Source organism: Rhincodon typus, chromosome 11 (genome assembly GCF_021869965.1).
Source record: "Rhincodon typus isolate 14 chromosome 11, sRhiTyp1.1, whole genome shotgun sequence".
NCBI lineage: Eukaryota > Metazoa > Chordata > Chondrichthyes > Orectolobiformes > Rhincodontidae > Rhincodon > Rhincodon typus.
This window is the reverse complement of record NC_063342.1, coordinates 73,611,093-73,630,710: the sequence shown is the minus strand read 5'-3', so window position 1 is coordinate 73,630,710 and position 19,618 is coordinate 73,611,093. Positions and strand designations below refer to the sequence as shown.

The window sequence follows — 19,618 nt, the reverse complement described above, 5'->3', positions numbered from 1 at the left end:
TAGAGCCCAGGACACACCCCTAACCCTCCTACAGAGCCCGGGACACATCCGTAACCCTCCTATAGCGCCCGGGACACACCCCTAACCCTCCTATAGAGCCCGGGACACACACCAATCCTCCTATAGCGCCTGGGACACACCCCTAACACTCCTATAGTTCCCAGCACACATCCCTAACCCTCCTATAGCGCCCAGGACACACCCCTAACCCTCCTATAGCACCCGGGACACACCCCTAACCCTCCTATAGTACCTGGGACATATCTGTAACCCTCCCGTAGTGCCCTCGACACAGCCCAACCCTCCTATAGTGCCCGGGACACACCCCTATCCCTCCTATAGCACCCGGGACACACCCCTATCCCTCCTATAGTTCCCAGCACACATCCCTAGCCCTCCTATAGCGCCCGGATTACACCCCTAACCCTCCTATAGTGTCCGGGACACATCTGTAACCCTCCCACAGTGCCCTTGACAAAGCCCTAACCCACCTATAGAGCCCGGGACACACACCCCTAACCCTCCTATAGTGCCCTCGACACAGCCCTAACCCACCTATAGTTCCCAGCACACATCCCTAACCCTCCTATAGCGCCCGGGACACACCCCTAACCCACCTACAGAGCCTGGGACACACCCCTAACCCTCCTATAACGCCCAGGACACACCCCTAACCCTCCTATAGTACCCGGGACATATCTGTAACCCTCCTATAGTGCCCTCAACACAGTCCAGCCCTCCTATAGCGCCCGGCACACACCCCTAACCCTCCTATAGAGCCCAGGACACACCCCTAACCTGCCTATAGTGTCCGGGACACATCTGTAACCCTCCTATAGTGCCCTCGACACAGCCCTAACCCACCTACAGTGCCCGGGTCACACCCCTAACCCGCCTATAGTGCCCAGGCCACACCCCTAACCCTCCTATAGTGCCCCAGACGTACCTGCAAGCCAGCTATTGGCCAGTAGTAATCATCGTACTGTTTAATCATACATTCAGTCTTGTCATTGAAATTTGAAATGGATGCGTTGCTCCACCACTGATGTAAATTTCCATTTTTGTCATATTTTCGACCTACAAAAATAGAAGAAAATAGCAAACAAGAAATACAGAATTTTCACAACTTACGTATAGACTGACATGTTAATGGCCCCATCTCCCTTGATGCTGGTCCACTTCGATAAGTGCCCTGTCGTTCTGTCCTCTTCTACTCTATAGTCACTTGGTAACACAGGACTTGAAAGTTGTTGTTGTAAGAGACCACACCTTTTATTTTCTCGGTTAAACAAAATATCGCTTTGAACGGGAGAGTGTGCGGTGAGTTGTTTGCAGCTTGGAAATGATGTGAAACTAACTGAGACAATGTCACTTTTTGGGGATAGAGTCCAGACCAATCAACACTATTTGTTGTGGGATCAGGAGAGCTCAGCATAGTAATAACCCTCTGATTGGTCAGGTTTCACCGTAACAGACACGGCGAGGGAAATGCAAACAGAGGAGGAGGAAAGCTCCAGATGTGGCTGCATCAACTCTCTCCACTTCTCCTGTGAAGTTGCTCTCTACAACTCTTTCGTAAGAGCAGAAAAACTCCACTCACAGATACTGAAAGAAATAACTTTAACACCCTGAGGAAAAAGAAATACCTTCGGTCCAATGAACGAATGAAGACTGCAAATTACAATGTGGCAACATTGAAGAATCGAAAGGATTGAGTTTTGTAATGAAACCACACCTGGAGTACTGTGAGCAGTGTCGGTCCTCTCATGGAGTCATACAGCACAGAAACAGACCCTTTGGTCCAACTCATCCATGCTGACATCCCAATCTGACCTAGTCCCATTTGCCAGCATTTGGCCCACATCATTCTAAGCCCTTCCTATCCATACACGCATCCAGATGCTTTTTAAATGTTGAGTGAACCCTGAGGTGAGATCAAGGGGAGGGGGGGTAAAGCGGGCTCAGAGACTGAGTTGATGGATCGGCCATGATCATATTAGATGGCGGAGCCAGCTCGAAGGGCTGAATGGCCTACTCCAGCTCCTGTTTCCCATATTTCTACAATGCTCCCCATTACTCCACACAGTAACAAGGGTGAAGTCAGGCAGAGAGTGTTTCACTGACCTCTCAGTAACTAAATCGTCCGGGCGTCACGGTGGCTCAGTGATTAGCACTGCTGCCTCACAGCGCCAGGAACCCAGGTTCGATTCCACCCTCGGGCAATTGCCTGTGTGAAGTTTGCACATCCTCCCCATGTCTGTGAGAGTTTCCTCCCACAGTCCGAAGATGTGCAGGCTAGGTGGATTGGCCATGGGGAATACAAGGTTACAGGGATAAGGTAGCGGGTTTGGTCTGGGTGGGATGATCTTTGGAGGGTTAGTGTAGACTCGATGGGCTGAATGGCCTGCTCCCACTCTGTAGGGATTCTGAGAGACGAGCAAAGTCAAGGAAATAAGAGTGAAAGGGGCAGAAGGCAGCAGTAAGGCATGTATCCTAAAGAGCTCTGGCTCTTTGTAATAACCTACCTGAGGGCAACAGTGGCATCACCATCCTGTTACTGACCTAGTAATGCAGAGGCCCAGGCTAATGCTCTGGCAACATGGGTTCAAATCTCACCACAACAGCCGGATGAATTTAAATTCAGTTAATCAATCCTCAGGCTACCTCAATTGATGATGACTGTGAAACCATCATCAATTGTCAGAAAACTTCTGGTTCACTGCTGTCCTTTAGGGAAGGAAGTCTGCCAATCTACACATGACTTTGGACCCAATTCAATGTGATTGACTCTTAACTGCTCTCTGAAATCACAGAGTTGGCCTTGGAGGGGGTACAATGTCAGTTTACAAGAATAATACCTGGACTTCAGGGGTTAAAGTTATGAGGAGATATTATACAGATTAGGCCCTTTTCCTCTAGAATTTAGAAGGCAAAGGGGTGATCTGATCAGAGTCTTCAAGATATTAACAGGAAAAGACAGGATAGATAAAGATAAACTATCTCCACTGGTTGGTGTTTCTAGAACCAGTGGGCATAGTCCGAGAACGAGGGCCAGACCATTCAGGAAAGAGGTTGGGGAGAATTTCTACACACAAAGGATGGTAGGGGTTTGGAATGTTCTTCCACAAACGACAGTGGATAATCAATCAGTTGTTCATTTTAAATCTGAGCTGGATGATTTTTTTGTTAAGCAAAGGTATTAAAGGATACGGGCCACAGAACAGCCATCGAAACATAGAAAATAGGCCATTTGGCCCTTTGAGCCTGTCCCACCATTCCATATGATCATGGCTGATCATGCAATCTCAGTACCCCATTCCCGCTTTCTCTCCATACCCATTGATTCCTTTAGCTGCAAAGGCCACGTCCAGCTCCCTCTTGAATATATCTAATGAACTCGCCCCAACAGCTTTCTGTGGGAGAGAATTCCACAGATTCACAACTCTCTAGGTGACGAAATTCCTCCTCATCTCAGTCCTGAATGGCTTATCCCTTATTCTTAGACTGGTACACTTTGTTCTGGACTTCCCTAACATCGGGAACATTCTTCCCGCATCCAGCCTGTCTAGACCCATCAGGATTTTATGTTTCTATGAGATCCCCCCTCTCATTCGAAATTCCAGCGAGTACAAGCCCAGTTGATCCAGTCTTTCTTCCTATGTCAGTCCTGCCATCCCGGGAATCAGTTTGGTGAACCTTTGCTGGACTCCCTCAATAGCAAGAACGTCCTTCCTCAGACTAAGAGACCAAAACTGCACACAGTACTCAAGGAGTGGCCTCACCAAGGCCCTGTGTAACTACAGCAAGACATCCTTACTCCGATACTCAAGTCCTCTCATCATGAACGCCAGCATGCCGTTAGCTTTCTATGATCTCATTAAATGGAGGAACGGGGGCTGAATGGTTTACTCCTATTCCTATGTTCCTAAGCCACTCAGCTTAAGAGCAGTTACCGAGGGGAAACCAGTGCAGGCCTTGCCAACAATGCCATGCTCCAAAGGGTTTTTAAAAATCCACATTTCAATTTAGAGAGAAGTATCATTAAAAATTGTACCGAGAGCTCCTCCTCAATGAGAGCTGACAGTTACTCACCATTGTCATCAAATGCATGTGAAAACTCATGTCCAACAATGACTCCGATCGCACCATAACTGATGGACCTGAAATCAAAAGCAATTCACTGGAATCCTCAGAGATACTCATTGCCTCAGGACCAGAGAGAGAGAGAGAGAGATCACACACTGTGCCACCCTGCCACCCCACCAAACCCAACCCAAGAGTTCTTCTCAGCAATTTCTTGACAGATACATTTTGACTTTTGGGACTACTTTTTCATTCTCATTTATTTTGTGATGTACTCACAGACTAACAATATATACTGTGTTTGTGTTGACATGTAGGTTATTTGGCCTCAAACAGAAGCAGAATTAGAAGAATTCATTAACATCACCAATAATTACCAACCCTCCATAATACTTAAATCCACGACACACAATGAATTAATATCGTAATATGCAGTATTTAAATTGGTACAAGTCAACGGGCATGAGCTTGCAACAAAAGGTTTCTTCAAAATAGCAGACACACAATTCTACACATAAAAGCCATCAGCCCTATACACACCTTCCACAGACTGGTGCGATCACAGTTAATGTGTTATCGTGCAGACCTCTGATCTCCAGCATAGAATTAAACTTAACAATTGACACAATGTTCATTCCAAGAGCATCCATTACAATTTCCCTGCCCCTCCACATATAGTAGCTGCTGAGCACACATGGTCTTAAGCTAAAGATTCCACATTCATTTGCAAGAAATTAATTAACACATTGATTTCCAGTTTCCCTGACTCCTAGTCAGCTGAGCATTCCGTTGTTGACAGGTTTACAATTGTTCACTCCCTTTGTAGCCTCCCTCCTTCTCCCCTCTCAGCCTCCGTATCCAGCCTTCTTCCCCTGCCATGAGGTCTCTCGCCCTCTCGTCTCCCATTGCAGCCGACTTTCCTCTTTCTCTCTCTCTCTTTGCTGCTGCCTCCCTGTCATTGTATCTTCTGTCCCCCACCTCTGTTACTACCTGTTCTCTCCCTTTCTCACTGACCAGCCCCCACCCCTCCATCAGATCTGAACTGTCCATCTCTCTCTCTCTCGCCAATTCACACCTCTCAGTTTCCATGACCACGCACTGTTGCCATGGTGCTTCTTGCTGGTCCTCCAATCATGGACTGGCTTCGTGCCACGTTTGCTGCTGATTGGCTCAGTTTAATTTCTGTGTCTATATTGACTGGACCCTTTGCAGAAGCACAGATGAGTTCTCCCAGGGCCCTTGCGATTCCTTAAGCAGTGCCAATCAAACAGGAAATCTGACCATTTATCCATGCCTCCCAACACCACACCTACTCCCCACCCCAATCCTGTGATTATGGAATCTTGCTGTGCACTCATTTGCTGCTGTGAACTTTGAAAGTGAATGGGCCACACCAACTGTGAAATGGTCCGGGGAGTGTGCGAGGGAGCTGCAGGTCATTTTCCTTCACAGTCATCAGACTCTGAAAACAGCAAATGGCAGGTTCGCCATCCTGACTTTCACACGTTCACTGACCCAAGACAGGGGTTCCTCACTCACTCCATCACAGCCTCCCCTCCAAGTGCCTAAGCCACCATTTCACCATGGATGCTTAACTGATATGCCTCCAACTACCTTCCCTCCCTCCTTTCCCCCACCCCCCAGCTGTAGGGAAGGGGGACTTTGAATGTCTATGACACCTCTGCCAATGAGAGAACGCACTGTGCAGCCCAGGTTAACGCTCTGGGGACTCGTTCTCAAATCTCACTGTGGCAACTGATGAAATCTGGGATCGAGAGCTAGTGGCAGTGGCTGGATGTCTATCATCATTTGTTGTAAAACCCCATTGACTGCACTAATATCCTTCAGGGAAGGAAATCTTACCTGGTCTGGGCCTTCGTGTAACTCCAGGCCCACTGCAATGAGACGGACTGTTAACTACTCTGAGTAGCCTAGAGAACCTCTCAGTTCATCAGGGGGCAATTAGGGATGGGCACTAAATGCTGGCACCCCCATCCCAGGAATGAATATTGAGAAAGATGGACCCAGCTTGCACAGTGTGACAATATTGATCAAGCTGGTTGCCTTCAGTAGTGTGTGGAATAGATATGTTCAGGGCATCAAGGAATGCTCCCCCTGCTCTTCCTCAAATATCATAGAATCCCTACAGTGTGGAAGCAGGCCATTCGGCCCATTGAGTCCACACCGACCCTCTGACAGTGGGAAATGCATTCAGGTCAGGCCTAGGATCGAGGTTAGGGGTTAAAACTTGGGTCAACTCATTCCGCAGCGACAGTGGGCACTTACATCGGATACTTTTCTCCCCAGAAAAATGGCTTCTGAAGCTCTCCTGCTGGGAATTCTGCAAACGGGAGAAGAAAAGAAACAAGGTTGTGTTTAACTTTTATTTAATTCATTAACAGGATGAGGGCTTTGCTGGCTAGGCAGCATTTATTGCTCATCCCTAATTGCCCAGAGGACAGTTAAGAGTCAACCACATTGCTGTGGATCTGGAGTCACATGTAGGCCAGACCAGGTAAGGATGGCAGTTTCCTTCCCTAAAGGGCATTAGTGAACCAGATGGGTTTTCTGACAATTGACAATGGTCATCATTAGATTCTTCATTCCAGATTTTCTTTGAATTCAAATTCCACCATCTGCAGCAGTGGGATTTGAACCCGGGTCCCCAGAACATTGCCTGGGTCTCTGGATTAACAGTCTGTGACAGTGAGCTCTCCTGACCTTCCACCCAAGGAACACTGAACTCCGTCCACCAGTCGGGGCTCAAGAGCAGAGGACGTAACGTTGTCTGGCTGAAGTCAGCCAATCAGTTGTCTATTTTACATCTCATCCAAACTCTCTGTGACTTGACTTGGGGACAAGGTACACCAGAACTGTGTATACCATTCTCCTCTAGTCCCTCTGTCTGCCTCAACACACATCGCCCGAGTGAGCGACTGCATCCTCTCCAACAACCACTGATATTAGGCCAACTGTTCCTTTATCTTCAAATACCTGTGAATAGGAGAAACATGGTTCTCCCTCCAGCCAAAAAGGATGCTGGACTCCCTCACATACAAACAAATCACCATCAACTGCTTCCAGTTCTTCCTGGCCAACTATAGCTGGCGCGGCTCCCATGCTGACTCTGCCACATCGTGATCCCCTCATCAACACGGTCTCTCCACCATGGAGTCAGATTCTGCTGATACGTTTGGCGATTTTGCCCATCGCCCATCCCAACATCCCGGTTCTGAAAGGGCTGCATCCCGCTCTGACAAAACACTTGGAATGTCAAAACCATAGCTTCAAATCCCGGCACAACCTCCACTTCCCAGCTCCCAATTCCCTGGTAAAGGTTGAACCAGGCTGTTCATAACCTCATTATCTTCGCCCCTAAAGTGCATCCAGGAAGGGGGAGGATGTGGCACAGCGGTCATGCCAGTGGATTAGTAATTAAAACCAATGAGTAATCCAGAGGCCCACATGTTCAAATCCTACCACAGCCAACTCATGATGTTCAAATTTAAATAATAAAGTCAGGAATTAAAAAGCCAGTTTCATTAAATGAGATTGTAAAACTCATAGGTTTTAAATGAGAATCAATCTGTTTTACCAATGGTATTGAGGTCGGAAGTCTACTGTCCTCATCTGGTCTGGTCTACATGTGACTCCAGACCCACAGCAACATGACCCCTAATTGCTGTTCGAAGTCAGTGAGCGAGCCACACAGTCCAAGGGCAAATAAGGATAGTCTGCAAATATTGACCTTGCCAGCTATTCCTTCAGCCATCGAAGAATTTACAATAAACAATCTAATGTATCCTCTCCATCGCAAAGATGACCTACTTTCAGGTCCAGAACATTTCTGCCTCTGGCCCTAACTCTATCACAATTTTATCATTCTGTTAACATGTTATCGTAATGTTTTTCAGGATTAGATCCCTTCCAATTCAACTTCTGTTTGTCCAAAGCTCTGCTGCCCTTATATCGGAGAGTCACCCTCATCTGTCACCCAGCAATCTGATGTCAACAATACCTACGGTGACTTGGGTCCAGTAATGTTGAGAATTTGACACTGTCACCCTATTCCCACCTTGGCCTCATGCTCAGCCATGTCTGTGATCTCCTCCAGCCATAGAACCTCCAGGAATCCTCAGAAAAAGCACAGGAGGATTGGCGAGAGGGTACAATGGAGATTTGCCAGAATGGGTTCCAGGGTGAAGGATCTTAGCTGCCAGGACGGTGGTGCACGGAGGAGAGGTGACTGGGAGGAGGCTTGATTGAGGTGGCCAAGATGGTGACAGATTTAGATAAAGGTTGTTCCCATTGGTTGATGGTACAGGGACAAAGAGGAACAATGAGAAAGAGTTGGGAGGGAGTTACACTATTAATTTAGATAGTGCCTGGGATTCGCTGCCCAGAAGCCAGGGGGAACTGGAGGCAATCGAGGGAGTCTAAAGGGACCTGGGACAGGCACTGGACAGACTTAAGTCAGCAAGGCCATGGGGATACAGCAGGGGAAAGGAACCGATGGGATGTCTCTATAAGGAGCCAACAAGGACTCAAGGGGCTGAATGGCCTACTCCTGTGGTGGTCTATTTCTCAAAGACCTGCTGATGCTCCACTGCCCCTAACCAGGGGGCTTCCTCCATGGCTTCTTCACCACACACACCTTCACCACACACACGGCTTCAGTTACATTCAACCTGAAGTGTGGAACACCAGATCCTGCAGCGTTCCCTCCCTCTGCCTGTGAGAACGCCCCTCAAAAGCCACTTCTTTAACCAACCCCTTTCGATCACTGCCATCAGGCTTGACTCTCTCCTTCTATGATTGAGGAAGTCTCGATATAAATTATAAGATTTTTTTTTAATTACCAACACTCCACTATCCAGTCTTTGATTCCAGGTTGGTGTGAGTAGGACTGTTTGACCTAGGTCAGTTTCCCCCCTATGAGGTAGCCAGAGATGTAGCTGCCCTTCCTGTGAAAGCCAGCGAGTGAACCAGCTGGCCCAGTAAGCTGGAGCTGATAAGGCTGAGTACAGTCTGACAGTGTCTCATACAACCCAGAGTGTTACATATTTACTATGATGCAGGTTCACCCGTCCAGAAACTGAAAGCAAGATACTTACGGATCTGGTTAGTTGTTGGAGAGTAGAAGGCATTAACTGTGGTGGGACTAGTGTACCATCTGGACAAAAAGGAGATGGTCAGATTAGACAAATCAGCTTCCATGCGTTCCAGAACAGTTCCAAACACGTATATGTTTGAAAGCACAGTCCAGAGGTGAGAATAATCCCTCTGTTAAAGGGGAATGCAATTCCGAGTGCAGTGAATAATATTCCAGAAGCAGCTCAGAGGTCATTGGCTCAGTTGATTTTGAGATAAGGGAGATGTATTTAATACCAACGCCAGACTGGAAGCAGTTCACTAGGATCACTCAGTTCAACATTTCCAGCTTTTGGAATGGGCTTTATGCTCAACGCAAAGGGCCTTTAAAGGTTTGATTTTTAAGAAATGAAACATTTGGAGAAACGATTACCATAAAAAGAGGTTTGCAATGTTGGTCTCCTTTTGTGAGGGGGGAACGCAAAAAGGACATGTTGCTGGATGTTGGCACTGCCCCTGTGGTTACCCAATTTGGGTGGGTACTGAGAGGGGCATGTAGAGACAGAGCAGGGGGCTTTCACATGGACCCTCCATGCTCCCATAGGATCTGCACTGGAGGTCACCAGTGACTTTCTGGTGAGGTTTGGAGACCCAGGCTAGTCATGCATGCTCACACTTTGCAAAGTGCTGTCTCTTTTTTTCGATTGGATTTGATTGATTGTTGTCATGTGTTACCTAAGTAACAGTGAAAAGCCTCGTCAGGCCCTTGTTTTGTGGCAACATCAGAAGACAAACATGCACTCACTCTGTCTTTGAAACACGGCTCCTTAAGTAGGAGAAACCTGTCTGAGCGAAGAAGTGAAGGGACTGCAGGACGTTGTCAAAGTAGTTGGTGTGAGAGACAGTCAGCTGTGGAGAAAACAGGCAAAGCACAGTCATAGTTACAGACATGGAGGTGAACGCACCAGCACAACTCTTAGTGTACCCCAATGCAGCCTCGAAGGGTTGGAGCAGGCATCCGCTAAGGAATCACAGCCAGCTCAGCACATCCTGCTAAGCACCATCCACACCTTGTTACAAATGTCGCCTTTGGCCCGGGCTGCTCAGGAAGATCGTAAGAACATGAGAACCAGGATGAGAATGGAGTAGCCTTTCAGCCCCTCAAACCTGCCCCGTCTTTCAATACGATCACGTCTGATCTCATCTCGGCCTTAACTCCACTTTCCTGCCCGCTCTCCATAACCCTTCAACCCATTATTAATTACAAACATGTCTGCCTCCTCCACATCCCAGCGTCCACCATGCTCTGAATTCCAGATATTCATGACCCTTTAAGAGAAGTGGTTTCTCCTCACCTCTGTTTTAAATCCGCCCTTTAGCGTAAAAGTATAACCTTGTGTTCTAGATAAAAACCGAAACAACTGTGGACGCTGTGAATCAGGAACAAAAACTGAAGTTGCTGGAAAAGCTCAGCAGGTCTGGCAGCATCTGTGAAAAATAATCAGACTTAATGTTTCGGGACTGGTGACCCTTCCTCAGAACTGACCCTTCCAGACCCGAAAGGCTAACTCTGACTTTTTTTCTTCACAGATGCTGCCAGACCTCTCGTTCCAGATTGCCCCATTTTTGAGGGCAGCACGGTGGATCAGTGGTTAGCACTGCTGCCTCATGGTGCCGGGTTCAATTCCACCCTCGGGCGACTGTCTGTGTGGAGTTTGCACATTCTCCCCATGTCTGCGTAGGTTTCCTCTGGGTGCTCCAGTTTCCTCCCACAATGTAAAACGTGCAGGTTGGGTGGACTGGCCATGCTAAATTGCCCACACTATTCAGGGATGTGCAGGTGAGATGAGTTAGCCATGAAATGCAGGGATAAGGAAGGGGGTGTTGGGTCTGCTCTTTGGAGAGTCGGCATGGGCTCGATGGGCCGAATGGCCTGCTTCCACACTGTAAGGACTCTACAAGGAAACATCCTTTCCAGATTTACTTTGTAATCCCTTTAGCATCTTATATACCTCAATTAGATTTCCTTTTGTTCTTCTAAACTCGTGAGAGTATAAGCCTAAACTGCTCGATCTCTTCATAAAACAATCCTCTCATCATTGGAATCAATATAATGAATGTCCTCTGAACTGCCTCCGATATAATTGTACTCCTATATAAGTCAGGGACAAAGGAGAATTGCCCACCTTAGAGAGATATGGAACAAAAACAAAGTTGCTGGAAAAGCTCAGCAGGTCTGGCAGCATCTGTGGAGGAGAAAACAGAGTTAACGTTTCGGGTCTGGTGACCCTTCCTCAGAACTGATGGTGGCTGGGAAAACGTCAGTTTATATGCAGAAAATAGGGAGGTGGGTGGGGTAGGGAGTAAACGATAGGATAGAGCCCAAAGAGAGAGAAAGACAGTTGGACAGACAAAGGAGTTGCTAACGATCAGGCTGGGACTAAGTTGTTACCGGGGACTGTTAGTGACTAATAACAGGGGGTTCTTTTGTGTTTTATTGGAGAGATATGGTCCTGGGATAATCAGAAATCAGATCATGCAGGACACAGGGATTAACAAAAGGGTTAGGAAGAGAATCCAGTCAACACAAGTGATGATACTAAGTTTTGTTTTTGGACAGAATTCCAATGTTTAGGATTATCTTTCTCCTGTTTATTAGCAGCATGCTCAGTGTTGGGTTCGGGTCAGAAATGGGTCCAGTTACACCTCTGGCCTTGAACCTCTCACAGTTCCTAGGGTTTTCATCGCTGAGTTGGAATAAGACTCCAGGACTAGGTTGCTGTACCATGTTAGTGCTGCAATCTACTCATTCAAACAAGGATCCCCCCCGAGCCTCTCCATGGGGACAGGGTGGGAGGGTGAGGGATCTGACTGATCCTCAGAAAACAGCTGAGCAATGTCCCCCCCAATATTGATCCATACTCAGCTTGTGAAAACAGCAAGGGGCCCACACACACTTTTTGGGTGCAACTCTCCCACTCCCAGGATCCCAATGGTTGGAGGTCGGGTGGAGTTAAAGCTAGCACTGTCATGGCATTGAGAAATCTCAGCTCCTTTGCTTGACATCTTTTCATTTGAAGAGCAAAGCGAGCAGAGATCTGACTGACAGCCTCTGGGGCATTCTCAGAGTCCAGTTTAGGGATCAGGGGCTGAGGCAATAAACCCTGAACACTGGGAGCCTCCTCTGACATTATAATTCTCTGCCTTTTGGCACTGGAATGTCTGACTCAGTTACCTTACACTTGATAGGACAGAATTTCACCTTCTATAACACAAAACATACTATTAAAGAGATAAATGCGCATTTTGAGGAATCTGAGGTATCTAGCAGTTGAAAGAAAGAACAAAATGACATTCATTTGCCAAAGGTTTTGCTTCCCTATTGATTTTCCAAGATAGGATGATCCCACATGGATCCAGCCCTCAGCCTCCCCTAGCCCACTGATGATGTAAGCACAAGAACATCCAAATTATACCACAGTGTCAAAACCAGCAATCAGCTACTTTACATTTCTGAAGTTGGCGTTGATGATGGTATCATTCAGTATGAAGTCAGGATATCCTATTTTGGCAAGAACTCCATGTGCCTGATGGAAAGAAAAAATCAAGAAGTTAATCCAACAGAGTGGAACATGACAGTGCACAACGAGTTGGGACGTCATGTTGAAGTTGCACTGGACGTTAGCAAGGCCTCTTCTGGAGTATTGTGTATAGTTCTGGTCACCTTGTTATAGGAAGGGTATTATTAAGCTGGAGAGGGTTCAGAAGAGATTTACCAGGATGTTGCCGGGTATGGAAGGTCTGAGTTATAAAGAGAGGCTGGATAGGCTGGGACTTTGTTCACTGGAGCATAGGAGGTTGAGAGGCGACCTGATAGAAGTTTATAAAATAATGAGGGGTATAGATAGAGTTAATGGCAGTTGTCTTTTCCCTAGGATGGGGAATTTCAAGACTAGGGGATACATTTTTAAGGTGAGAGGAGAGAGATTTAAAAAAAGACATGAGGGGCAACTTTTTTGGTTTGTGTGTGGAATGAACTTCAGAGGAAGTGGTGGATGTGGGTACAGTTACAACATTTAAAAGACATTTGGATAAGTGCATGAATAGGAAAGATTTGGAGGGATATGGACCAGGAACAGGCGGGTGAGACTACTTTTGTTTGGGATTATGGTAGGCACGGACAGGTTGGACCGAAGGGTCTGTTTCCGTGCTGTATGACTCTATGATTCTGCATACAAACCATTCGGCTCCTTTGAGCCTGCTACATCATTCCACATGATTTTGATGGTACTGACTACAACCCAACTTGACATTTTCACCCATCTCCAATGCACTTTGACTGGCCAGTCACTAATTTCTCTAACCCGTGCCTCAAAAATATTCTACGATGCGTGCATCCACTGCTCTCTGGGGAAGAGAGTTCCAAAAACTCCGAGAAGAAAAAAAAAAATCCCTCCTCATCTCCATCTGAGCCCTCCTTCCAATCTCTCCCACAAGTCATCTCTGTCAAGTCTTTTCAGGGTCTTAAAACGTTTCTATAAAGGTCACCTCTCAGACTTCTAAACTCTGATGGATAGAGACCTTCCCTGTCCAGCCTTTTTTTGTATGATAAGTTCCTCCATCCCAGGTATCAGTCGACTGGACCTTCTTTGAGCAGGTTCTCACGCTTTTACATCCTTACCTAATTAAGGACTAAAACTGAACATAGTACTCTAGAGGTTGCCTCCCAACACTCTATGCAACTCTAGCAAAAACCTGGTAAATGTGCAATAATGGGACCCCTAGGCATGTGGCTTATTACATGCAAAGTCAAAAAAACCACACGTCACCAGGTTGTAGTCCAATAGGTCTATTTGGTTTTTGACCTTGTCCACCCCGGTCCAACTCCAGCACCTCCACGTCATCGTTATTACGTGCAGATTGAATTGGGGGGTGCTTGACTGCTGGCAGACGTGGTGACTTTCCTGCATTTTTCACTAAACAGGGTGATCAGTCAGTGACAGTGCTCTGTACAAGTCAATCAGAGCTGTGCCTGCCCTCCCACACATCTTGTTTGATCGATCTGCACTCCCGTCGAGCAAGTCTCCAGGCCGAAGCCGCTGACCTGCAAACTTCAAACACGTCTTATTTTCAAACATGCAAAAACCTACCTTCTCTTTAGCTTTGGTCTTGGTTTCCGGATCCATCCAGTCATTTTCTTTCTCCAGCATGTCCACAAATGCCCAGCGAATACCAGCAACCAAATCTTCAGTCTGAAAATAGAGGAGCTCCAACTTTAAACAATCATTAACAGCCGTGCTGATTAAAACACCCTTGTTTGGGATGGCCAGAAGAGGTTGGGTCCCTAGTCTGGCTACATTATTGAACCCACACCCACATTTCTCTATAGTTAGGGATTAGAAAGATTTGGAAATTAAAGACTAACAGTCGATTAGTCTGATTCCCTAATAACTTCTCTTCATTGCGAAGGACTCACAGCCGTTTCAATCGATGGATCATACAGAGAGATCCACAGCTCCAGAAGAAGGCCACTCAGCCCATGCTGTTCATGTTAGCCGAAAAGCAGTTCTGACACTTTCCAGCTCCGGTTTCCAGCTCTTGGCCCACTGTCTTGCCAGTTTCATTTATTCCCTCGTGGATGATGTGGGGTTCACTAGCTGGGCCAGCATTTGTTGCCCTTTGCTAATTGTCCCTTGAGCTGAGTGTCTTGCTAGAGCCGCTTCAGAGGGCAGTCAAGCACATTGCTGTGGGGCTGGAGTCAGAGGTAGGCCAGACTGGGTGAGGACCTGACAAGTTTTCACAACAATTCGATGAAAGCAACTCGTGAGGTGGAGGCTGGTACAATGACAACATTTAAAAGACATCTGGATGGGTGCATGAAAAGGAAGGGTTTATAGAGGGATATGGGCTCAATGCTGGCAAGTGGGACTAGATTTTATCTGGTCAGCATGGACAAGTTGGATCAGTCTGTTTCAACACTATGAAGCAGAAAACAGATGACAGGATAATAACACAAGCGAGTGCCAGGCTGGATACAGAAAGCTCAGAAGGGAAGTGAAAAAGGAAGTAAAGAGACAAAGAGGGAGTATGTAAAGAGGCTGTCAGGTAACATAAAAGGGAAAGCTAAAGTCTTCTGCAGGTATATAAACAATAAAAAGGTGGAGTAGGTCTGGTTAGTGACCAAAAAGGGCATCGAGGCAGGGTATACTTTACATCCGTCAGGAAGAAGCTGCGCTAAAAGTGGGAGTAACTGAGACACTGAATGGGCAAAAGAGGAGATATTACAGAGGCTGGCTATACTTAAGGTTGATAAATCTCCAGGGCTAGATGAGGTGCATCCACGGGGCATTGGAGGAAGTTAAGATAGAAACTGCTTGCTAACAGCAGCATGGGTGTCCCCACACCAGAGGGATTACAGCAACTCACCAGTACAAACACTGGAATAGTCACTGACACTCACCTCCCAGGAACTTTTATTTTTAAATCCAAGGAACTGGCCATAATCTCCCAATCCTCCTTGCGTATAAGGGTGGTGAACAGGGACGTCCAAAATGGCTTTTGACAGAGGAAGAGATAACAGGAACGTCAGTAATACTGAGGCCCAAGGAATTAGAAAGGGACAGCGACAGCTATCGGCTGAGTGATAGCAGATAGACGGCAGGTGAGATAACAAGGTGTAGAGCTGGAGGAACACAGCAGGCCAAGCAGCATCATAGGAGCAGGAAGGCTGACGTTTCGGGCCTAGACCCTTCATCACTGCAGGAAGGGGATCCCAGGAATCAGCATGAAGAGCCTTGCTTTCCCTCGTGTACCTAACCAATGCCCCTTGATATTCCATGGTGACATTCAACCATCACTGAATTCCCCACTATCAACATCCTGGGGATTATCATTGACCAGAAACTCAACTGGACTCACCACATAAACACAGTGGCTACAAGAGCAGGTCAGAGACTAGGAATACTGTAGCAAGTAACTCACCTCCTGGCTCCTCAAAGCCTGTCCACCATGTAAGGCACAAGTCAGGAGTGTGATGGAATACTCCCCACTTTCCTGGATGACGTCAGCCCCAACAACACTCAAGAACCTTGACATTATACAGGACAAAGCAGCCCGCTTGATTGGCAGTACATCCACAAGCGTCCACTCCCTCCACCACCGATGCTCAGTAGCAGCAGTGTGTACTATCTACAAGATACACTGCAGAAATCCACCAAAGATCCTCAGACAGTGCCTTCCAAACCCATGACCACTTCCATCTAGAAGGACAAGGGCATCAGATATATGGGAACACCACCACTTTCAAGTTCCCTCCAAGTCACTCACCATCCTGACTTGGAAATATATCGCTGTTCCTTCACTGTCGCTGGGTCAAAATCCTGGAATTCCCTCCCTAATAGCATTGTGATGTCAACCTACTGCAGGAGGACTGCAGCAGTTCAAGAAGGAAGCTCACTACCACCTTCTCAAGGGCAACTAGGGATGGGCAAGAAATGCTGACCCAGCCAGTGATGTCCACATCCCACAAATGAAAAAATAAAAATAATATGAGTGTCTTTAGTCTAGAGGGCACAATTTCAAACTTAATGAATGATACAAACCTAAACAGCTTTGTGAACCGTGAGGACAGTGCGAGAGTTTAGGGCAGAATGGGGAGATTTGTGGCAGATTAAAATATTTGCAGAGAAATGTGAAATCATTAATTTTGATAGGAAGAACACAGAGAGTTAATAAAGAGGGCGCAATTCGAAAGGGTGAGGGTGACCTGGAGTCTTGCATACCCAAATGATTGATGGCTGCAGCACAGGTAGAGAAATAGAAAATAGCAGCAATAGGCCATTCAGCCTTTTGGGCCTGCATCAATATGATCATGGCTGACAATCCAGTTCAGTATCCTGTTCCCACTTACTCCCCATACTCTTTGATCCCACTGTAGCAGATGGTGGATTACAAAGTAAATTTAAAAAACTATAGCAGATGGTGGAATTTGAATTCAATAAAATATCTGGAATTAAGAGTCTAATGATGACCATGAATCCATTGTCAATTGTTGGAAAAACCCATCTGGTTTACTAATGTCATTTAAGGAAGGAAACTGCCATCCTTACTGTGGTCAGGCCTACGTGAAACTCCAGACCCACAGCAATGTGGTTAACTCCTAACTGCCCTTTGGACAATTAGGGATGGACAATAAATGCTCATCCCATGAATGAATAAAAAGAAACCTCGTCAGTATATTCAATGAAATTAGTCAGATAAAACCTTCCCACAAAACAAATAGTCCACACTGAGTGTTCTTACTTTCCAGCTGCCACAAGATGCAATTGCCTTTAGTTTTCACGAATAGAGGGATTGAGTTCAAGAGCCGTGAAGTTATGCTCCAGCTATACAAAAGCCTGGTTCGGCCACACCTGGAGTATTGTGTCCAGTTCTGGTCACCTCATTACAGGAAAGATGTGGAAGCGTTAAAAAAGGTGCGGAGGAGATTTACCAGGATGTTGCCTGGACCAGAGGGAAGGTCTTACGAGGAAAGGTTGAGAGAGCTAGGGCTTTTCTCTTTAGAACGAAGAAGGATGAGAGGTGACTTGATAGAGGTTTACAAAATGATCAGAGGTATAGATAGAGTGAACAGCCAGAGACTTTTTCCCAGGGTGGAGGTAGCTATTATGAGGGGGTATAGTTTTAAAGTGAGTGGAGGTAGATACAGGGGAGATATCAGAGGTAGGTTCTTTACTCAGAGAGTGGTAGGGGTGTGGAATGCATTGCCGGAGAGGATAGTTGGCCTCGTTAAGGGCATTTAAGCGGCTATTAGATAGGCATATGGATCATAGTACAAGGTAGGGGTGGAGGTTAGATAGACCTTAGGTTTAGGGTAAAACTTTGGCACAACATCATGGGCTGAAGGGCCTGTACTGTGCTGTACTGTTCTATGTTCTATAAGATCACAGCAAATAACAGCAGGAGTAGGCAATTTGGCCCTTCAAGTCTAGTCTACCTTGCAATAAGATCATGGCTGATGTGATGGTGACCTGAACTCCAGTTTCCTATCTGTTCCCCATAATCCTCCACTTCCTTGGCAATCAAAAACCTGTCTATCTCAACCTTGGCTGAATTCAGTGACCTAGCCCCCACTGCTCTCTGGGAAGAGACTTCCAAGAGATCAGTGCCTCAGAGAGAAAAGATTTCGAAAGGAGATGAAAATTGGGGTTGTTGGGAATGTTGGAACATTGAATAATCGAATCTAGCTTGTTTATGCTGGCCTTCCTTACTCAAAATTCATATACTGCCCCTCCCCCCTATACTGTCAAGAGAGGGTTTAATAAATCTGCGAATGACCTTTTGAGGTTTGCTAGGATCTAACTTTAACCTCAGTAGTCATGAGTTTAGGATTCTGCTAGAAGGTTGGAACCAGGCTGCTCCTGTAACCGTATTGTTGTGTTTGTATGGACAATACTTACTGTTTGAACAATGAACTGGCCTGAGCTCGCACAGAGAACAGAGAAACTTGCACTAAAGGATACACGTTCCCCTTCTTGAGATACTTACAATATTTAAGAAATGGAGCAAAATTCATGGCACAAAACGAGGCCACTCCGCCCATCATGTCTGCACTGGCCAAAGGAGCAAGCTGCCTGGCCTAATCATCTTTCTCAGCTCTTGGTCAGAATTCTAGTTAAGCTGCATATCCAGACACCTCCAACACAGAGCTAAAGGCTGTTGGATTCGCTGATTAATATGGGGCCATTCACAAGCAGAGAGCTGCTGCACAGCCAATGATGCAGTGTGGCTTTTAAAGGTGTAGTTAGAAAGCACGCTACCTGTTTATACACTAAGGTGGTGCCATGGGTAAACTGGCCATGAAACACACACAGCTGGTGGGCAGACCAAATAGTACTTACCAGCTGTTTCTTGTCCTCCTGAAAATGTGTTTCTACAAACATCCTGCCAACGGCGTCAGGTAGAACATACTCCACAAAGTCCACACACTTGTCCCAACGTGGAGACAGCGATGTCGCCCCTGTCATCACCTAAAACAGGTTTCCGAAATTCAGTACCGTTTCCAGTTCCTGTGTTGCTCTTGTTCTAGCATCACACCCCACTGGCCCCTCAGAGAACAACCAGATTGATTGACTCACATTCCTCAGTTTGTATCCCAATAGCTATCCCTCAGCGACAACACACCCGCTATTTACTGTTCACAGCACACTTGCTGTTTGTGGGCCATTGCAGTCCCAATGTTGCTGGCAGCTTTTCCCTACAAGGAGAATTCTAAAGAGACAATCAGGTATCTTCACAAAGTACGCTATCATGGAGTGCAGTTTATGTGATATAAAGAAACAATGGTGTGTGGTACAACGGGGGCTACACCCAGTGTGTGTGGTACAACAGGGGCTACGCCCAGTGTGTGTGGTACAACGGGGGCTACACCCAGTGTGTGTGGTAC

The 19,618-nt window shown here is 46.6% G+C and overlaps 1 protein-coding gene across 1 annotated transcript in view; it reads right to left on the bottom strand.

Annotated features, from left to right (window-relative positions):
* phex (phosphate regulating endopeptidase homolog, X-linked) overlaps positions 1-19,618 on the bottom strand; it is a 67,842-nt gene that overhangs the window by 8,192 nt on the left and 40,032 nt on the right. Inside the window, exons 11-18 of the mRNA XM_048603339.1 lie at positions 19,074-19,202; positions 14,325-14,426; positions 12,684-12,761; positions 9,980-10,083; positions 9,198-9,256; positions 6,370-6,424; positions 4,093-4,160; positions 947-1,077 (exon numbers count right to left, since the gene is read on the bottom strand). Of these exons, the coding sequence (XP_048459296.1) occupies positions 947-1,077; positions 4,093-4,160; positions 6,370-6,424; positions 9,198-9,256; positions 9,980-10,083; positions 12,684-12,761; positions 14,325-14,426; positions 19,074-19,202 (726 nt within the window). The remainder of the gene's footprint in view (positions 1-946; positions 1,078-4,092; positions 4,161-6,369; positions 6,425-9,197; positions 9,257-9,979; positions 10,084-12,683; positions 12,762-14,324; positions 14,427-19,073; positions 19,203-19,618) is intronic.